The sequence below is a fragment of the Agelaius tricolor genome, unplaced genomic scaffold (assembly GCF_023055355.1).
Source record: "Agelaius tricolor isolate 1412-34295 unplaced genomic scaffold, bAgeTri1.0.p SCAF_5, whole genome shotgun sequence".
NCBI lineage: Eukaryota > Metazoa > Chordata > Aves > Passeriformes > Icteridae > Agelaius > Agelaius tricolor.
Genome location: NW_027269265.1, coordinates 23,317,080 through 23,337,858, shown reverse-complemented (window position 1 = coordinate 23,337,858; position 20,779 = coordinate 23,317,080). Strand labels below are relative to the sequence as shown.

At 46.0% G+C, this 20,779-nt stretch overlaps 1 protein-coding gene across 1 annotated transcript; it reads right to left on the bottom strand.

The window, feature by feature from the left end:
- Positions 1-4,295: 4,295 nt before the first annotated feature.
- TMED10 (transmembrane p24 trafficking protein 10) lies at positions 4,296-20,161 on the bottom strand. The gene is made up of 5 exons (XM_071426787.1): positions 19,874-20,161; positions 15,754-15,874; positions 11,332-11,405; positions 6,982-7,108; positions 4,296-6,539 (listed from the first exon to the last, which is right to left on the bottom strand). Exons 1-5 carry the CDS (start codon positions 20,099-20,101, stop codon positions 6,418-6,420), a joined length of 672 nt encoding a protein of 223 aa, XP_071282888.1. The 5' UTR covers positions 20,102-20,161; the 3' UTR covers positions 4,296-6,417.
- Positions 20,162-20,779: the final 618 nt, after the last annotated feature.

Below are 20,779 nucleotides of genomic sequence, written 5' to 3'. Positions count from 1 at the left end.
GCCGCGACCTCCGCGCTCCCGCCCCGCCGGGCCCGGCCCCCGCCCCGCCCGCCGCCGGGCTCGGAGCGCACGGAGCCGCCGCTGTGCGCCGGTTCACTGCCCGAGGAGAAAAGCGTCCAGCGTTAGTTTCCTAGGAAGCTTTTAGAAATAAAAAACTGTCTGAAGTAACTAATTTATATAAAAAAGTAATTACTATTTCTTATTGTACAGTTGGTAATGTTTCTTTTTGCTTAGCCGTGCTACGCATAATATACATTATTGAAAAATAATTGACACAAGGGAGAACACACACATGGATAAACACCATGACTGTACCCCAAGCACAAAGATCTGCTGGGGTAGTGAGAGCACTTGCAGTGGATACACATTTCACACTGTTAATAAAGCATAGCCATCTCCCTTTCTGTGCCACTCACAGTTCATGGATTCTCTCTCTACTGAAAAAAATAAACTAAAAGCTTATAAATCGTAGATCTGAAGCTGCAATGGCTTCTCTGTCATGAAGAAGTATTTGCAATCCTACTCTTAGCTTTGAGATTCATTTTCTTCACAAATGATGCACACCATCATCATTTCAATGTTTTCTTTTCAAGGTTCTGCAGTCACAACTACAGGTGAGAAAGCGGAGTTGAATGATGGAGAACGTTCACTTCAGGACAGGTGATCCAATGCTTACAAGAGACCTCAGGAGATGAAGCACAAAGCCCTAAACCCAAGCACAACAGAGCCCAGTCAGCTCTTATTTCACTACCTTGGGAAGATGCTTGAAGGAATGAGCAATGCTCCTTGCAAGGTACTGAAGGTTAAAGAGCTGTTTGGCATTATATACACCTATTTGTAAGTTATACATCAACATCTATTTGTTGTGCATTGAAACTATTTCCATACAAAGATGATGTCCTTAGGAGCAGCAAAGACAGCATGTCAGTTTTAGGATAAAGAAGCTTGCAGTAATGGATGAAAAAGCTTGGATGTGTCTTGCTAAAGATCATTTGCTCCCTCCATTGGAAGGAGAGTACTTGGGAAAATGTCACCTGGCAAATAGTAATAGTTTTTTTAAATCTACATGACAAAAATCTCATGAAAATGGGATTAAGGGATTTGGAACAGTTGTAGAAAATCAGAAGACTAATTGAAAAAGTCAGTCTTCATTTTTCTTATTTGAAAAGTAGAGCCATCTTGACCATTATTATCTACAGTATCTTACAAATTCTTCCACAAAATGCTTACAAGTAGTAGCTACAATCAGGTTTAGCCACCCCACAGCATTGCCTTTACTGCCCTTTAAGAGGCAGGCAATAATTCTCACAGCAAAATGCCCCCAAGGTAAGTAGCAGTCACTGTGCACTTAGGTTTATTGGAATATGACTGAAGAATGCCTACCTGACTTTACACTGTATTTTTCACTCAAGCATTTAAAGAAATCAGACCATCAAGCCCCATCAAGGGGCAATGTGTCATTTTCTCTCTTGCAAAATGAGTATTGAAGGATGAATTTGGGTAAGGGCAGAAAAACTGTCATTTAAACCCAATCATAGCAAGCATCTGCCTTACTTCAAAGATCTCATTCATGGTTTTCAGAGTCAAGGCAGTACATTGGTTATATTACTAAGGAAATAACAGTTCACATATTACAAGGAAAATCAGCCCATGCTGAGAAAGAAGTGACAGGGCATCTACATAGTTAATTATAGTTAAGGAGACAACAACATGAAAATCCTGTTGCATATATATAGCAAATACTTTATGTGTGAAGGAAGATTATCCAAACAAAGTACACTGGGGGAAAGAAAAGCGCAAGCAGCCTGGTATGGGTGAGAAAATGCTAGAGGGTAAAACTCTACAGCAGGTCAGACCAGAGCTGCCATGGGATATAGCAGGAAAACACAAGCACCTTGTCTCCTCTGCTTGCCTCATCTATTGGCAGCTGTAGGAACAGCATCCAGCAAACGACCAAGGAAAAATAAGTTCTTACCATTACAGTTCCAACAGAACATCTTGGTGCAGTTTATGCAAAGATCACATAATGCAATCAATTTAAAAACTCAGGGGAAAGCTACCTCAGGAATACCTGTTGTGAAAGGAATTTAAGTGACAGGAAACCATGGAAGTGAGAGAAAGCAATGTGAGCATGGTCATGTCATTGCTTTTTTGGGGGTTATGTGCCCCCAAAGGAAGTTACTCAACATGTTCATTTTATTGCAGAAACTGAAGTGCTAGACAAATTAGTCCTTTAGGAGATAGCAGCTTTCTCCAACCATGAGCTAAATCAATGATCCTCACAGCAAAGATCACTGGGATGGACACCAAGAGATCACTGCTCCTCTGGCAGGCAGTGTCATCAAGCTGAAATACAGATGCTAATGCATTGAGTTTGAGGTGATGGACCTCTGGCAACAGAACAGGAATCTGTTACTACAGTTTTGCAGAAAGTTTAAGGCACTTCAGCTGAACAGAGGAATTTCTAGCTCCTGACAATCCTTCTAGTGCAAAGCAAAATAGGATTTCTACAAACATTACTGAGCAAATACAAATGTTTTAGTGCAATGGCAAAGGCTTGGGGTCAGTTGTTTCAGGTTAACAAAAAGGTGCAAGAAAAGCCAACTCACAGTTTTTCTAATCCCTCTGCTCTTTCCAGGCTCCTCAGAGAAAGGTTACCTGGCTCTGGTCTGCCGAGCTACCACACCATCACATGCAGTGATTTGGGGGAAGAAAAAACAAGCACAAGTCTGACAAATTTTCCAGGTGGATAAGGGGCAGCAGAAAAAACCTGTCAACACAAAACTCCTGTAGTCTTCAACAGACCCAACCTTTTTTTTTCTTCTCTGAAAGATTTATCCATTTCAGGTTTGTGGTCTCTCTTTCCAATAAGACACCTTCAACTTAAAGAGTTTATTTCCCAAAGACTTTCTTCACTAAAATTATGGCTATCTCAGGCACCTGAAAGACAAGTACAGCATAAGGACACAACTAAAGATATGGGAGACAAAAATATACCACATGAATTGACAGAGGTAAAGAGAGGCCAAGCTACTTTCCCAAACTTCTGCCTCAGGACCCGCCAAAATGTATGGGCAGGAATCCCCTCATGATCTTGACAACCAGTTGCCAAACCAGTTTGAGTCAAATGTCTCTCAGCTGCCAGTCAGAAGATAACACAGATGTTGTACACTTGGGTTACTTCTCACATACCTGAGCAGCTTCTTGAAAATGAGCAAGTGTGTAAAATGCTCATCCCCTCCCACATGTAGGCAAACAGCAGCTGCAGTGGGCACCCGCTACGGGGTGCAGCCCACGCTGGCAGAGCACACAAAGATAAACCTTACTTGGGAATGCTCACGTGCTGAGTTAAGTACTGTGATAATTAAATCGTTAGTCACATTGACAAGTGGGTGGAAGAGGCTGCAAACGTCTGATGCAGTTTGCTACAGGCAATCACGGATTTACCACTGATGCATCTGTCACACACAAAGATGGGCTCAGACCCAAGCATCTGCAGCAGCTCAACTTTAGGTTATTTCCCAGAAGTGAAATGGAACGAAGACACCAGCCCTGCACCCCCAGTGCTGTAAAACCACCAAGACCCATTACCAACCTACCGCATGCAAGCAGCTGTATGATTTCACATACTGAAAATATTCATCCAGGGAAAGAACTTGCAGAGGCTAATCCTTATCGAGGGATCTGGGAATTTCCCTTCCTGAAATCCTCCCTGATAGTACTAACTAGTTATCCAGCATTTTTATGTCCCCAGTCTTGTTATGTGGCATATTTCACTTGGCTACTGCATAGCAGAAGGCTTGCAGGGTCAGCAGAGATCTGAAGAATTTCAGTAAATACCTAACCACCCTCTTCAGTATCTGCCACTCACATAATACCAACTCATCTTTGCAATAGTTTTCAATCTCCTCTAAAGTACAAAACTGAAAGTACTTCTGTTTGTCTTAATGAACAAAATTTTACGTGAGAGCTGCTGGTGAAAAATTGGATCTTGTACCCCAGAGCACCAGCCTTGTTTCACTACCAGCCTCAAAATTCCTCCCATAGAGCAATATAATTAGGAAGGGGGGAGGGAGAAAGGCAAAAAATGGTAACCTGTACTGGGACACCTCACTTGCTGTGTTAGTCCCACTTCACAGAGAAGCCCGTGCACCATTCCCAAGTCTAGAATTAATTGTTACTAGAGAAGCCTAAGGCTTGTGGAGACTGTTTACTTGCTACTTCCTGCAACAGGTCAACTTTCAGGGAACAGCAGCCTGTAGGAACATGCACAAAGAGGACAAGACTCACAGCAACAAGGTGAGGTGGGTTGTTTTTCCCCAAAAAATTTTTATTTGAGAAAGCTGACAAAAATCTCCCAACCAATCATTACAGGTAAATCCACACCAGTCCCCCGCACCTGCTCCCCAGTAACTACTCCACTACAGTGAAGATCAAAACATAACACCAGAACAATGAGAGTGTAACAGTCACCTGGGGAACTTAAGGCCTCACCATCATTTTTACGATAACTTTGTACTCAGATAAGGATGGGGAGAGGATATCAAAACAGACAAGACTGGAAAAGACCCTTTTTTGTACTATCTTTTCAAGTTATATAAAAACAAAAGCAAAACCTTAACAGATCTACAGGCTTCAAACTGTAGGACCTAAAACTACCTTCAAATGACTTCTGTAATTCAGTCCTGTGGCACTGCTGCTGTTTCTGCACTGTAACAGCTTTCAAGAACATACAAGGATAAAATGGATACAAGGGCAAAGGAGCAGACTTAGGATCCTAATATGGCCTTATCAAAACCCAAACAAATTAAAAGCAATCAAAGTATTTGCAGTGGAATTAACAACTCCAGGAACTGGGAAATGGCAAAGAACTAATGTATTTAGATGACAGGAGATAATCTTTACATCCTCTTTTCCACTGCCTCACCCTGGACAACTGTTTCCTTCCAAGCAATAGATCAGACTCAGGTGAGAAATTATAAAACTATGCTTTTTTTGAAACTGCTAGGCTGGGTCCAGGGCCATGACAACCCCATCCCTACCCAGAAGTATCCAGACACAGGACCCCAGAATGCTGTGCTGCTGAACCACTGCTCTGAAGGAATGTAGAGACGATGACAGAATTGTAATCACAGCCTAAAAACTGCAACAAGTCCAGGAAGTTAACCTGCCTGCTTTTTCTCAGCCTGGCTTTTTTAACATAGTGCCACATGGACAGCTGAGAAATGGTGAGAATCTGCTGGCTCTTACTATTTAGTACTGCACAGGAAAATAACAGGTCTGTTGAGGGCACAGTACAGACTGCCCCCTCAGATGTTGAATTAGCCTATTCCCACCCTGTACTGCCTTTTTTCAGTTCATCCACATTCTTCCAACTCCTCTGCTACCCTGCACAGAACTACTGTATACCCTCAGACCTCAATGCAGGGTACAGGCCCTCATACCTCATGTTGGCATCAGCTCACCCTGCTTTGAGGTCTCATGAAATGACATTCAGCCAGCTGCCTGGATAGATGAGAAGTCTCCTGCTTAATGTAAGAGCAAATTTCCTAGCATGACCTGCTCCCATCTGCTCTGTGACTGTATCTGACCGAGGCCTCCTGCACAAAAGGCTGTTCCTGACCAAGGTTTTCAGGAAAGCTGCTGCACCATTTCAAAACAAGAGAGGCAAATCCAAGACAAACATGTGGGGGAAGGGTGGGACCAAGGCTGGATAGCTTATTTGAGCAAAGCAGGCTTCTTTCCAAGCTCAAATACACTTCCAAGCCTGCCTTAGAAGGTTCCCCTTCCTCCAGGCTGAATCACCATATGCTCAAGTGCCCTGACCTGTCAGCACAAAGACACCAGCTCCCACAGGGAGAAACACAGAGGTCCACAACAGGGACCAAACCTTGGAAGACCCTCTATTCTCAGGCCCTGCTGGAATGATGAATCCTATTGCTTTGCACTCATCTCCATTTGCTCGAGGCTTAGATCCCAGCTGGTGAGGACAGGGAATTGCCCTGCTCTGCCCCAGTGTGACCTGCATGCCACCTAAAGAGTGCAGCAGGGTCAGGTGGTTCTGAGTAACACTGCAGTCACAGACAGATGGGAGACATCATCAAGCCATGATTATAGAAGGAGAATAGACAGTGCAGAAAACTGCTGCAGCTGTCATGGAAACATCTTTTTTTATTTAATCGCTGCCCCAGGAATACCCAAACCCAGCATGACCTCCCCCACCCTCAAGATCCAACAGGATTTCACAAGTCCCCCATTGCCTCCGATGTTCAGGCTCCCCTCCCCCTTTAAGGTCCAAGTTCCTCCAGAAAAGCTCCAGTCAGTGGGTATCCTCTGTGAGATCGCTCCAGGAGGCCATGGCTAGGTCCCAGCGGTGTCCAGCTGGGTCTGAGAGGAGGGGGAAGAAGATTTGCTCCTTTACTCAATCAGCTTCTTGGCCTTGAAGAAGCGACGCAGGTAGAAAACTTGCCAGGTGGCCAGGCCAATGAGACAGCACATGGAGAAGATGCTGAAGTACAGAACCCGTGTGTTTGTCGACTCTGAAACAGACAACAAACCATTGTACCTGAGTCTGGCATCGCAGGATGCACCCAAGACGGCAAAATTCCCAGGACTTCTTCTCCTCCCCCATGCAAAAGCAAGATAGCATGAAGGCAAGGGCACCTGAGAACCAGCAGCACTTGAGAATAAAAGCAGAGGGAACAACAAGAAGGATAATAAGAGGGAACAAGGTGAAGCTGTGGTTAATGGGCAGCATTGAATGGAACAGAGTAATTCCCATTAGGAATGGAGACAGAAAGAAATGATTTCTAGAGACAGAACAACAAGACTCAGTGACTGCTCCAGGTTTCCCTTACTAGGAACAGAACAGGCAGAGACCACCATAATTGCTTGATCTCCAAATGCTGCCCTAATAACACCTTTAACAGAAATGAGGGTTTTTAGAGTTCCATCCCTCTGAAGGGGCACACAGTCTCTCACCATTTGTGTCCCTCATCTCCTCTTCTCGTTTCTTCATATAGGCAAAGTCGTTAACGATGGACTCTGAAAGATCTTCCAAACGTCTCAATTCTACTTCCAGGGGTTTCAACTTCTCCACTTTAGCAATCTAGAAAACAGGAGAGTCAAATCACTGAACCAAAACCAAAAGCTCCCACATGGGTTTTTACTGCCAGTTTGAACCACTCCTCCCCACGCGCTACAGATCTGGGGCATCCTTCCCCTCGGGAAATACCTCTACGAGCCAGAAACTACCATTGCATAAAACACTATCACTTCTCCCACCTGTTTTCTGAAACACACTTTCCTACTACTCCTCCTACACAATGGAGGAGCACAGCATGCATGCAAGCACACTTCTTCCTTATTCGGCTTCATGTTAGCTAATTCACAGTTGGCTTCTGAGGAGTGGGTAGAAGCTCTTGCCACATGACAAAACCTCCAGTGAGTGTAAGTCACAGACTGAGATACAGGTGACTAACTTACGTATGTATTCGATACAGTTCCGTAGGCACACAGCCCATTAGCACTGAGACTCCCTTCGCTAGTGCCCCAGAGAGCCCAGGCAGCCCGGTTCCCAGCAGCAGCGGCTTCATTATCCCACAAGAGCTCGGGGCTTTTATCCCTCAGACAGAACCTCCAGCTCCTGGCAGGGACCCCGAGCCGCCGGGTGGCGCTCCGGGGCCGCTGCGGGGCCCGGCTCTCGTCGGGAACAACGCGCTTCCTCCCCCGGAGCGCTGGGCCAGGCGGGACATCGCTGCTGTGCACAGCGCCCGGCCCGCGGCTCACGTGCTCGGCACCCAAAAACAAAAATCCGCTGCAAATTCAATTACAAAGGACAGCACACAACAGCAACTGTTCAAGTTGAATGTGCAGACGTCTCTGCCCCAGCTGTGGCTATAACCTTACACACGTGTTACATAAAACGTGCGACACAAGGACACTCAAAGGAAGCTAAATGCAATTCCTGACACTTCTCCAGGGTTTGGGTAACTGCGGTTCTTGAACAGAATTTGTCACTATTACCAAGAAGTGACAGGCCCCTGCCATGAAGGCTGGATGCTGTGCCCCCAAGTAATGCAGCAGAGGAAAAATGAGTTAGAGAAAACACACAAAGCACCTGCAGTTCACCACCAGTCTCAGCCTCACAGGATTATTCAGATATAAGCTGCATGACGGCCATCTCTCAGTGCTCCATGCTGACAGGCAGGCAAGAGGGCACCCAGCACGAAGGTATCCCCAAACTGCCACTTCCAGATGCAGCTGCCTGGGGATCAGAGCCAGAGCTGAAGAGATGCTCATGACCAAGCCAGTGCTAGCTAATCAGCCCTTCCACTGAAGGGTCTCCACATGACACATATCCTGGCAAGCAGCAAGCCATCAAACAATCATCTGAGGGTTTTATGCTGAGGCAAGCTGTATATTATAGCTCTGCCAGCACAGCAGTGTTAGTTTGGAGTGTTTGAGAGGAGGGGTAGGAAGGAGTAGGTTAACCCCCTCCTGCTTTCTAGCCAATAGATTGTAACGAAAAAACCCTGTGGCCTGGCCACGTATCTGCCAGCAGAGACCTTTTCTGAAAAGCTAGCACCAGAGTTTGCATGCCTGCAGCCCAGACTCTGCTGACACTGCTAGAGCAGCAGGTCTGTAACACACACAGGGTCCTGGGCAGCTGTACTGACAAGCTAGCCTTGCACTGACCAGCTCCATTATCTTCCTTGAGGCCTCATTTCCTCATTCACATAAGGTTACAAGGGTTCCACTGGGAAAAATCAAGGTTTATCTGCTCCATCTGCATCCCATCAGCTGCTCTTAATAGGTGTAACTAGAATTTAATAGCTACTTTTAGTCCTGCATTATTCTAAGATGTGTATCCTGCATCATGGAATCAATTAGAGTGGAAAAGACCTCTTAGATCAAGTCCAACCTAAGACCTAACACCACCATGACAACTAGGCCATGGCACTAAGTACCATGTCCAGTCTTTGCTTAACCACAACCTTCCTGGGCAGTCCTGGAACCTTTTACCCCTAATGAACCCAATATGCACAGCTGCTCCAAGAGATTTTGTAAAAAAGCCCACCAGGCATCTGTGATAGTGGAACATCATCATCTTAGAAAGAACATCTGGAGTACCAGCACCAGGATAACAACTCCAATGAGCTTCCCAGTGGTCACTTAAAAGATTTGTCAAAGCCTAACTCTCTTCTAGCATAGAAAGAGATACACTATAGCCAAGAATTGATAAGAAGTAGTCAATGTGGAAAAAAACCTAGATCATCAAGCATGCTTAGTGCCACCAGAAATATATTCTTTTATAAATCTTCATTTCTACTTCTTGAATGGATAAAATTATTCCTCCCAAACTCAGATAATTAAGATATGACATTGCAGTTAGATTCTCTAATCTGGCTCACTATTCCAGCTGCTTTGCTCCAAGAATGTCTGGATCTATGAAAGTTTATGAAGCCAGACTTGGACAGTATCAGAGACCCTCATTAAACTCCCTGAATCAAGTCTCCTTGCAGCAATTCAACAAGAAGGACTAGGGCTGTACAACAGATCACTGTTACCCAACAACACATGAACATCACAAGCAAAAGGCTCAAAAAGACTGCAATTCCACAAGAGAAACCCAAGCAACATTCCTGCCCTCTGAGACCCTACAGCAACCTGTCAAGTCAAAACTCACAACTACTACAGCAAACTGAGAAGAGAGATGGTGAAAAAAAAAAAAAAAACCACATTGCAAAGCAGTGTGGTTAAACATCTATAGCAGCTATATAAATAATAAGTCAGTCTGAGTCCTTTGTAGACATCAACAAGGCTCGATACAGTCTACAACTTTGAAAGGTCCTCACAAGTCAAGGATGATTGCCAGGGCTGCCAAGATCTGCATTTGGTATCAAGTGGGACTGCAAGTCTAAATTCTTCTTTTCTTGTATTTGTCCATGGACCTTTTCCCTCAATGAGCATAAGAGATGCATTTATTCCCAGACAGTTTTATCAGTACAGCCAGTGAGTATGTAGATACACAGGCATAAGAGAACCTTTCTGCACAGCAATGGTGCTTCTGGGTAGCACTACAGTAAATTAACTCTAGAGTATGCTGTGGGGTGGTATTTAAAGGGATTTTGTAAATATAGCAAACATAATACTCCCAGCTATGCTCTCAGGGATTCACCCCACAAAATTTCAGCATCTTGCAATCCCTCAGTAGCAGGTTGACAAGCAGCTGGCCCTATGAGTGCTCCATTCTTCCCTGACCCCCAGCACATTTTTTACTCTCCATGTAGGATGTGCTCCCAACTGACTTAAGCTATGATTGCTCTGCTCTTCCCTGACCCCAAGCACCTCCTTACAGTCCACACAGGAAGTGCTCCCAGCCAACTTAAACCACACAAGACCAGACAGCCCAAAGTTTGAAAGGAAGGTGAAAACACCAGCATTACCATCTCAGATTTTTGTCAATTTTCTATCTGGAACATTGCACAGCCTCCTCTGCTACCCACTCTCCCCTCTATGGCATCTCCCATGCCCTTATGCACAGTGGACACAACAATCATCCGTGGGACTCTTTCTCCACCAATAATTCTCATTTTCTCAGGCACAGGCTCTGTACTGGGGGATGATTGATCCCAAATTCTAGTGAGCCAAAAGCATGATAGCTGCCATAAAAATTCAGCATCCAAACCAGTCAGGACTGTCTCAGCCACAAAATAACTGCTACTCTACAGCCAGCTCTTGGGCCTAAGCAAGCCATGTCCTCCTCAGATGGAAATGCTGAGGCTTTTATGCCTATTTCCAATGTCACGCCTTCAAACCAAATACCCATTTCACAGCAGCTACTACTCTGCCAAACACCTTTACACTGATACACTGCCAGTTCTTAGAAACACACAAGAGCCATTTCAGGCCTGCTGAGCCAGTACATCTTACAGGCAGGAAGGTAAGAATAGTAACATAGAAACTTGACCTTTAAGAGAGGGTCTGATATTAAATTCAGATGACCTCTGCTTCAGGGGCTGGGGAAACTTCACCTCTCAGTGTCTTGTTGCCTCTAAATACCTATGCCCAGAAGCTGGCTCATGCTGTCCTAGTGAAGAAATTCACACATTAGGCTCCAGTTCCCAGAGTACAGAATCAATTCTAGTTGATGTTTGTCTTTTTATTTTTTTCTCCTGTAACACACAAAGCTTCACTGCAATTGTAGTTTGCAGACAGGCTTTCATCACCACTGGGAAAACAGCTTCCCACCACGAGCCCAGATCTACAAAAGCATCACGTGAGTGCTGGGAAAGGGAAGCCTGCAGTGCAGGCAGCCAGGGGACATACCTCCTCATAGTTCTTTGCTTCAACGCCATGCTTCATATCCAGAGTCACGAGCTGGTCCGGCATCCTCCCTGTTCCTGGAAGCATAATGAAAGGATTCCTTGTGTGAAACAGTCAGCCTGCCAGGAAATCACCAGCTCTTCCCACCAGTGAGGAAGAACTCAAATCCCTCCCCTCCCCTCTCTCCATGTCTGCAGCTAACTGCGGAGGCAGCACAGTCCAGCCTAAAAATACAGAGACTCCACAATAAATCCTGGCTGAAGGAGAGCCTCCCAAATATAATGAGAACAAGCTGTAACCAAAAGCACTGAGCGTCTACAAGATGCAAATCACTGTAAAAACTGCAGAGGATTAGAACATGAGCACCAGCTGCTATGAGACAGCCTAGTGAAAGACAAGTCACCGGAGGGACAAATATTCAACTGGGAGGCCCACGTTCACAGGAAGTGAACAAGCAACTTGTCAAGGTTACTGGGGCTGTAAATGGCTTTAAATGGCCGTAAATGGCATTCAAAGGAGCAAATGATAAACTGCTCCAACTGAGGAACATGGCCTATGAGGCCTTACATACTGGAGTATCTACAGAAGCCAAGGCCATCCCTTCACCAACCATCTCAGATAGCCAAGAACCACACTGCTAATGCAAACCCTGAGAGAGCAAGAGGCTTCTGAAGCTGGGAAAACACTGCCCCAGAGAGCTGCCAGCTGGAGCCACACTAACAGCCAATAAGGCTGCAGTCACCAGCAGAGCAGGTATCTTTCAAGGCTGATACCCCCAGGCTAGGGAAACCTGTGGCTTATAGCTTCTTTCAACTGCTACAAACTGTCACATCTGAGAACATTCACAAGAGGGAAAAAAAATTATAAGATAGCCATATCAGATACTCTCAAAAATGCTGCACATCAGCTTATCTGAGTATCATTCTCTACCACCCACCAAGAAAATACGTCTGTATGTAACACATTTCCAAATCCCAGCATGTTAGGACATACAGCTGTCCTCAACTGGCTGCCAGCAAAACACAACATCTGAATTTACTTAAACTATGAATTTCAGAGTCTCTATCCAGGAGCATGTCCAATACTCACATTTTGTCTAAGAAGGCTGCCAGGTGGGCATTCCCTCAGTCCACAAACAAATTCAAGGTACAGGTTATGCTGGGTCACTCCAGTTGGAGCTAGGAAGATATTCCAGACCTTTGATACAACATCCCCAATTTTTCTTCTACCCACTCACTGAACAGCTCTTCAACACCAGAGTAGAATCACCTTTTACTGCTAGCAGGACAATGAATAATCCACTGATAAAATGGATTATCAACTACTAAACCGCTTCCTAAGTTTCTTTATGGAAATGCACTAATAAGAGCCCAAAAATAAATTATGATTAGGATGGGATTTTGTCGTTTCCTTATAGAAGACTGGTTACTGTAAGAAACTCCTGAAGTCCCAGCACTGTTCTTTAACAGACAGGCTGTATACAACCCCCAGTACTCCTTTCCCCAACCAAAAGTTTTGACTGCTTATGCCACACACGTTACTGGCACACATGGAGACAGGCAGGTAGGACAGACAACTGTAGCTGTAGAAAAAAATTCACAGCACACAGTTCAATGAGAGGTTTTTTTTAACGGTGCTCAAATTATAGCAACTTGATTTCAGAGCTGAAGTTTGCAGGAAGACATGTGAAAGATGAAAAGACCAGTGAACAGAAGAACAGAGCTAGAAGAATTAATTTGCTAGACTGGAAGGGACAGCTGCCAAAAGGCAGTAAGAAACCAGAAACCTTAAAGCTACCAGGTGCAAAGGGATGGAGAGCAGACATTTTGCAAGAGGTTAACATTGTCAGGAACTGGCATGGAAAAACTCAAGCTGCCCTCCTGTAAGTTCACTAAACTCAAGGCAGCTCCCTTCACAGACATCAAATCCTCAGAAACCCCTTGCTTCTGTGGCAGCCAAGGCTCACCAGAGCAAGCTGGATCAGCAGCAAAGAGAAAAACAGTCAAGATTCAGAGATCATGAACTAAACTGATGCCTACATTCCTGATACCTACACTCCTCAGGTCTTCAAGAGGTCATCTCACAAGAGCACTGAACTGTTTCCTGGGAAATTAGGGGAGCTCTTAATTTACAAAGTCAGTGGAAAAGCAGGATGGTTGAACTGAACATCAAAAAGTTTTCCCACAGGAATTCCAGAAGAAATGAGTCCTAACACTCTTAAAAGTTTGGGAAGAGAAGGATTACAGAAGGAGCATGCAGTTAAAGATTAGCACACAGAAGAGCCCTAAAGGGAGGGCCAGGCTGTTCACCTGAGATGGGAGAGTAAATGTGCCTGGGAGCAGAGCACTGGTCAGGAAGACAGCACTATACTGCCTGGAAGAGGGTAAAAAGCCCATCATGCAAATACCCACAGCTCCAAAAAGCACCCTAAGAACTCCTCCACTCTGATAAGGTGAACCCTCGATATAGGATCTCTCTCTCACTTTCTCTTCCTCATTTCTGTGGTTAGGGATTGAGAAATCCCAGTTGCTTGGACCCTTAAGATCCAACTGCTCTAGGTTTTCTCTACCAACAGTTTGTCTCTTTCAATACTCCACAAACATCCTCCTTGGCTGCTGCCCTAAGTCCTGATTACTTGCTCGATGAGACTGGGAAAAAGACCCTAATCTTTAAAGAGAAACATGGGAATTAAAGAGACTTGGTACATTCCCCTACTCCCATGCTGACCTTAGAGAGAAAACAAGGTACTTCCTTGTGACGTGGTCACTTCTTTCCAAGTACCTTAACCAAGTCCTGCAGATGATCAAGCCTCACAGTGTCATGTCCCTTACTTTAATACTTCCTTGACTTCCAGCACAGACATGGGAGGTCTGGAAATACTCCAGGTGGAATTTGGGGCACCTGGGTCCAAAAAGAAAGCCTCCAGAAGAGGATCCAGTTGCTCAGTTGATGAGCTCTATATTTTGGCAGCTCAGTGCCCCACAGGTCATCAAGGTAGTAACTGCATTTAGAAATACTTACTCCTCAACCATATTGAAAGCTTTAAAACAAACTTGCAACAAGGGAGTCAGGGATCAAACATTTGCTACAATCAAAACAGTTGTAAGGGGCTTGGTCTAGGCAAGAAACCTCTACTCAAAAGCACTGAACTAAGAGTCTAGACACAACTAAAGAAAGAAACCTTTCCCACTTCAGTGTGTGATCACATGGAAGCTATGAAAAGGTCTGCAGGACTGTCTGGAGACTTCTCAAATACCCAGGTGTTGGAAAGTAAATAGCGTGAGTGACTCCCAGATGAGTCACTAGTGCCTGCATGTCTCAATGTGTTAGGGAACATTTGGAAGTCCTACCTTTGGAGTAAAATAAAAACATAATCCTGAGCATTTTGAATCACTATTTTATCTGTAAAATACCATAGAAGAGGTGTTACAAGCCAGATCCCTCCCAATCCCAGCAAAGAATACAGCCTTCTCTTTCTGTAAAGTTCTCTTCAACTTGCAAACTATTTACATCTTATATATGGAGCAGAAATAGCAAAACAGCAGCTGCCTTTCAACTGATTTGAGGAATGCTGCTAGTGAAAGCTCTGTGAAACACTCTGGGATCTTTTACGGTAAGACCTAAGAAAAACCAGGCCCAAGGAGCAGAACTCTGACAGTAATCATGAAAATATGGAGCACCTCCAAACTTGCATGCACTCACAGCACCACTGATGAGACTTTTGCCCACACATTGGCCACTTTCAGCACGTTTGCCCTGAAGCTGAGCTCAGGCAATACATGCGTCACACTCACAGGAAACAAGCCTCAGCCCTCGTTAGGCAACCATCCTTGTAGCACAAATGCAAAGCTGACGTCCCTGTTCATTTCCCCTTCCCTTTACTGACCACTTAAAGAGCAGCTGTGGGTGCAAATCAAGGACACATTCCCTATACACACAAATCCAACCTCATTCAACAGTTGTCAACCTGGTAGCAGGATAGCTACCAAGAACACATTGTGCATAGATCACATTCTAACAAATGGGGAAGAAATGGCCTAGTGGGGTGAAAGAGAGGTCCTGGAGATGATAGCACCCAGCTCTGCCCTGTCTCAACTGCAAGACAGGGAGAAGCATGAACTGGCAAAAGAAGTGTGGTTTGCTCACTGGTACTGCCACTCACTGCAACTGTGGTGACCTCTGCAGGAGAATTGCCCAATTCCCCTTTCAGAGGAAATCCAACTGCTCTACACAACAACCACAGATGATTACTTCAAATGCAACACACAGAGCAGATGTTCTGCAGTGAGACTGGCCACAACCTCCTGAAAATCAGCTTTAAAAGTCAAAAGGTGTTCTGTGAACCACTTTACTCATATTCCTAATCCACACAGCTACACAAACTTGATCAGAAGCTAGAAACAGCCAGCATTTCATTTCACTTACCCACAGGAAGCTTGCTCTCAAAGCAGGCCTCAAACATATCATAGTCTTCAGTGGTGAAGGCAAACTTGCCCTTGCTGGCATCCTCCTTGGCATACAGGATGTGCCCAGCTGAGTCAGTTATCTGTAAGAGGAACAATGAAGGTAAGAAACACAGTACTTTGCTGCTGTGAGCTCATGCTGCCTGTGCAGCAAGAGTAATCCTAGCCTCCCCTTTGGATCTGCTGCTTTCTCCTTTCAACAGTTTCCTTCCTTCTTTGTGACTACATCAATTCCTCCCCTCCTTATCCACACACCAGGTGCTGACAAAGAGTGACTAAGAAGTAATTATTGACTCTTAGATCCAAAAACCACCAATCAACCAAAAAACAACACTCCCCCCCCAAAAAAAACCCAACAAAAACAACAAAATACCACCAAAAATCTATTGCCCAAAGAATCAAAAAAATCCCAAACTAAACCCCACTAATTTCTCTTCCTCCTATGAATCCCAAATATATACTACATGTAAGAATTGGAGCTGAACGAAACTGTCATTCATTGCCTTTATTTTGCAAGCAAAATTCATGAATTCCCATAGCAACAGAGATAGGGAGAAGACTTATGGGACAAGAGTCACATTCCTCAGAAGATGAAATAGAGAAGGGTACATCTGTTGCTCTAGAAACGAACCATGAGTGTGGCCCTGAATTACACAAGGTTTGGGTGCCAAGATCCATAAAAGTGGCCACTTCAGAGGACAATTCAGACTACACAGACAGAATAATGACTGCTTTGCACTAAGTCTATAAAACTACTAAGAATAGGCAAAAACTGTGGAAGGTCTACAAAAATGCTTCAACAAAGAGTATAAAAAGAAAGGACACAAATTTCATGACGCAAACTTGAGAATAATTGTGCTCAATTAAAGGTTCCATCCAGCTGAAACACTGACTGGGGAGAGGGGTGAAAAAAACCGAAGGTGTTACAACACTGCATGAAAACGAACAGTGTGCAATCCACTGGGGTGCTTTCCTTTTTCCCTCAATGCTAATTTATAACAGGTATGTCTGAAACAGCATGGACACTAAAGTTACTAGGGGTCTTTGAAACTCTTAAGAGATAAATAAAGTAAAAAGCTTGGGAATAATTTTAATAATAAGACCAAAGTACACAAAATAATTTGTGGCATGGAAAAGGTAAGTCAGACATTCTCTTTTATTCCAGCCTTTTCCCTGTAAAAAGGCCATGCAAAAGGGCTATATACCCCGAACTATTCTACAGAAACACTCTTTATTCTTATTAGAGCACTTAATTAACTCTCTGGCACTGGATTTGAAACAAGTGTGGACTTACCCATGGATGAGAGCTGCTGCACTAGGCAGGAAAAACAATCAACTACACAAACTCTCACACTTTATGGTCTAAACCATAGCAGGCAAGACTTTAGGAACAAGCTTCCTCTATATACACATTATCCCACAATGGCCTGTGAAGAGATTTGTTGTAGCTGCCCCTGCACCACATGCTGTCAAGTGTCTGAGAACAATGAGGAGCGCTGTTCCCCATACAGCAGCTCAGAGCTGTACCTGTTTTCCAGTGGCAAGCAGATGAAAGCACACCTGCACAGCCAGGTGCAGGCAGCTGTGCTGCCATCTCCTTGCCACAAGCCACCAGCTACCTCCTGTCTGGAATTCACCAGGCACTGGGAAGCACTGGGCCCAAGTGAGCAGGCCGTTCTGCAGTAAAGGACTGTGTATGTTTCACGACATGGCATGTGCTGTTTTAGTGGAGGGGTCATAATTAACCAAGATGCCTCATCAGCATGACATCACACATTCTGTACACCAGGTTCTCCATCACAAAAACTAGTTAGAACAACTTAGCTCTCAGATGCCCCTATTATTTTGAGCAGTATTTTCGTATGCCTTCGTAGGCACCAGAGCTAATCTTTATGCAGCTTGGTCCACTTTTGCCCTTTGCAGCTCGTGAACAGCATTCTGGACAGTAAAAGCACTGCTATCCGCTTTCATCAAAACTGAATAGCATTACCCAAATCAGCCACATACACTGCCCATTCAGCCGGGGGTGCGAGGGCGGGAGAAGCTGCTAATAGCCCAGCCAGAACACTTGTGGGGGAGCCGACCTGAAAGGAATTTTTCATGCTATTCTAACGTTATTTACGGTAAGGCAATCCCCTACAGACAGGGCATTGTTTGCCCTTGACAAACAGCCCGATAGGGTCGGGCTCCACAATGAGGCAGAGGCACGCGGCTGCCAAGCAGCGCTCAGGCGCCCCACGCCCCCCGCAGCAGGCAGCGCCCGCGGGCTCCCCCAGAACAGAGGGTGCCGCTGTCAGCGCTGAGCTAGCACACACACAGATCCCAACTGAGCCGGGACACAGCTACCTACCGCCCTCCTCCCTCCTCTGTCCGCTGGCCCAATCCAAGGGGCCAGAGCAGACCATCCAGTGCAGAACAGAGAGTACCTGCAGGCATCATGCCCTGAACTGACCCTTCCCGCACAAACCACAGAGAAAGCAGGCACTATCAGAGAGGTTTCAGCACTTAGAAAAAGCCCAGCATATTGGGAGGACACAGCATACCTGAACAATAAGAAGGAAAGCAAGAACTGCATTCATTATTTTTTCTCCTTTGCAGCTTTTCAAACTATTTCATTTTATGGTTTGAACAAAAAAGAACATCTGTAAGCAGTACCACCTGGATACCAGCTTCATCAGCAAAGCCAACCAAGACTCAAACATGGGATTCATTGGTTCACCATCACCTCCCTAGATAAGTCCTGTGTCATAAAATTGAGTTTTGGAAGAGACCTTGGGGTCAACTGACCTATGAGTGGGGAACCTGAGAACAAGGAGGGTTGGTTACCAAGCACTAAGAGACAGATGGGAACACGGCACTCTGTCTCAAATACTTGTGCCTTACCAAGCAAATACTACATCCATATTTTAAAGCCTTAATGCTGCTTGGCTCTGCCTATACACAGATGAGTTTCCTCTAACAAATGAAGCAAGAACAGAACAACATGATTTTTTAAAAAGTAAGACTCCAGAAGAAGCCTTCCCCAGCCATAAGCAAGTACAACTGTCAATAATGCCAGCACCTTCAGGCATTGGTAGGCAGATGCTGGAAAGGCAACCTGGTTTCACGAGGTCTGAAATACTCAAGAACACCAAGTTCAGAAACTCCTGAGCAGACCAGTCTGTCTCTGGTTGTGTGCTTAGTATTGAAACCTTTGGGAATGCAGACAGAAATAAAAAAGGGGGAGGAAAGCTTGTAATGAACTAAGTAGCAACAGACCTTATTCGGCTAGGTTGGAATTTTGAAAAAAGCCTAGGAAAGGCAGACTGTGGGCAGAATTTAAGTGAAGTTGTTGAATTAAAGTGAAGCTGTTGAAGTTTTATAGCTGCATGTCGCACATGTGTCATGAATATTCTGCCAATCCTGTACTTCCTGAAGATCCTTCAGGATCATTTTCTTCCCTGCAACAAATACCTGCCTACCTAAAATCCATGCAAGCCACAACACAGCAAGATGAGAATAGCCATTTTGGGTACCAGAATCTGGTACAGCAAAATGTTCTCAGCACCCATTGCACTGTGCCAGGATCCCGTTGTGCCAGGCCCTCCGCATGGAGGGAGCCCTCGGAAAGCCACGTCACCAGAACTCTTTCCTGCTCACACGGTGTCAGCAGCCTGGCTACAGCTTTATCGCAGCGGCCCATCTCGCCAGGCGCCGGATAATCTGCATCTGCGCGGATTAAATGGCAGACTGCGGGACGGGCCGCTGCAACCCCATCTTTGGGGAGAAAATGCTCCTATTTGGCTCCGGCTAAAACGCCGCCCTGGTCCCTCGCTGCCCAGCACCCGGAGCTCCTGGGCGGGCTGGTGGCCCCTCGCACAGGGCGAGTCCCGCGGTGCGGTGCGGTGCGGTGCAGGCCGGGGCCGGGCGGCTGTCGGCTCACGCGTGGGCCGGTGTCACGCGTGGAACACGTCACCCCTCTCTTCCTTCCTTCCTTCCATCCTTCCATCCATCCATCCCCGCCCCGCACGGCCGGCGAGGGGAGGCGGGGCGGCGCCGCCCGCCCCGGCCACCCCCGCCCCCCCGGCCGGCCGGGGCCGCACCTTGAGGTTGGCCGAGGGTCCGGTGGAGGAGCCCGGCGGGGCGCTGATCTCGTACTCGCCCGTGACCAGCGTGTCGCGGTGGATCTCCTCCCGCAGGCACTTCCGCGCCTTGCCCGGCAGCTGGAAAGAGATGGGCCGCGCCGGGCCCACCAGCAGGAGCAGCAGGAGCAGCGGCAGGAGCAGGGCCCGCCCGAGGCGGGGGCGGCCGGGCAGCGGCGGCAGCGGCATGGCGGCGGCTCCGAGTGCGGCGGGCCGGGCCTGCCTCCGCCGCACGTGACCGCGCCGCCGCCGCCGCCGCTGCGTCACCGCGGGGCGGGGCCGCCTGACGGGGCGCGGGCCGCGGTGTGAGCTTCTCAGGGGGATGCTTGGTTATGAAACAAATGAGTAATGAAGTTCATCCAGTAATAACGGAGGGGAGCGAGTAATAATGATTTCGCTCGTTAAAGAATTGGAAAATTGGAGCAAAACCGAGCCGTGCTCTGAGGCACAGGAGCATTCTGGGGATCTCTGTGAGGCTGCCTGGTGGCTGAGGTCCTTCCCTGGGAGAGACGCTTGCTGTTTATTGTATGGGATTTTTTTCCATTTTTTGAAGACTAACTTCCCTCTTGACTTCTTCACACAAGAAAATTCGGTTTTATCAGATGTCTCTCTTCTTTGCATCAATGCCTTGCAAATACCATTCAGTAGGAGTATCCAAGTGTTTTTAAAAGCAAATAAAATTATGACGATTTTTGAAGACAGAGCATTACTTTTTTTCTCTCCTTTTCCAGCACACACTTAGATCTACTTTTTTTTTTTTTTTTTTTTGCCTCTTGATACATTTTACTCTTTAGGAAGACAGCATTAAGTAGGCACTGACCAGCTTTGGGCTGCTGCTTCCCCTGGCACCACACCACCCCATTCCCA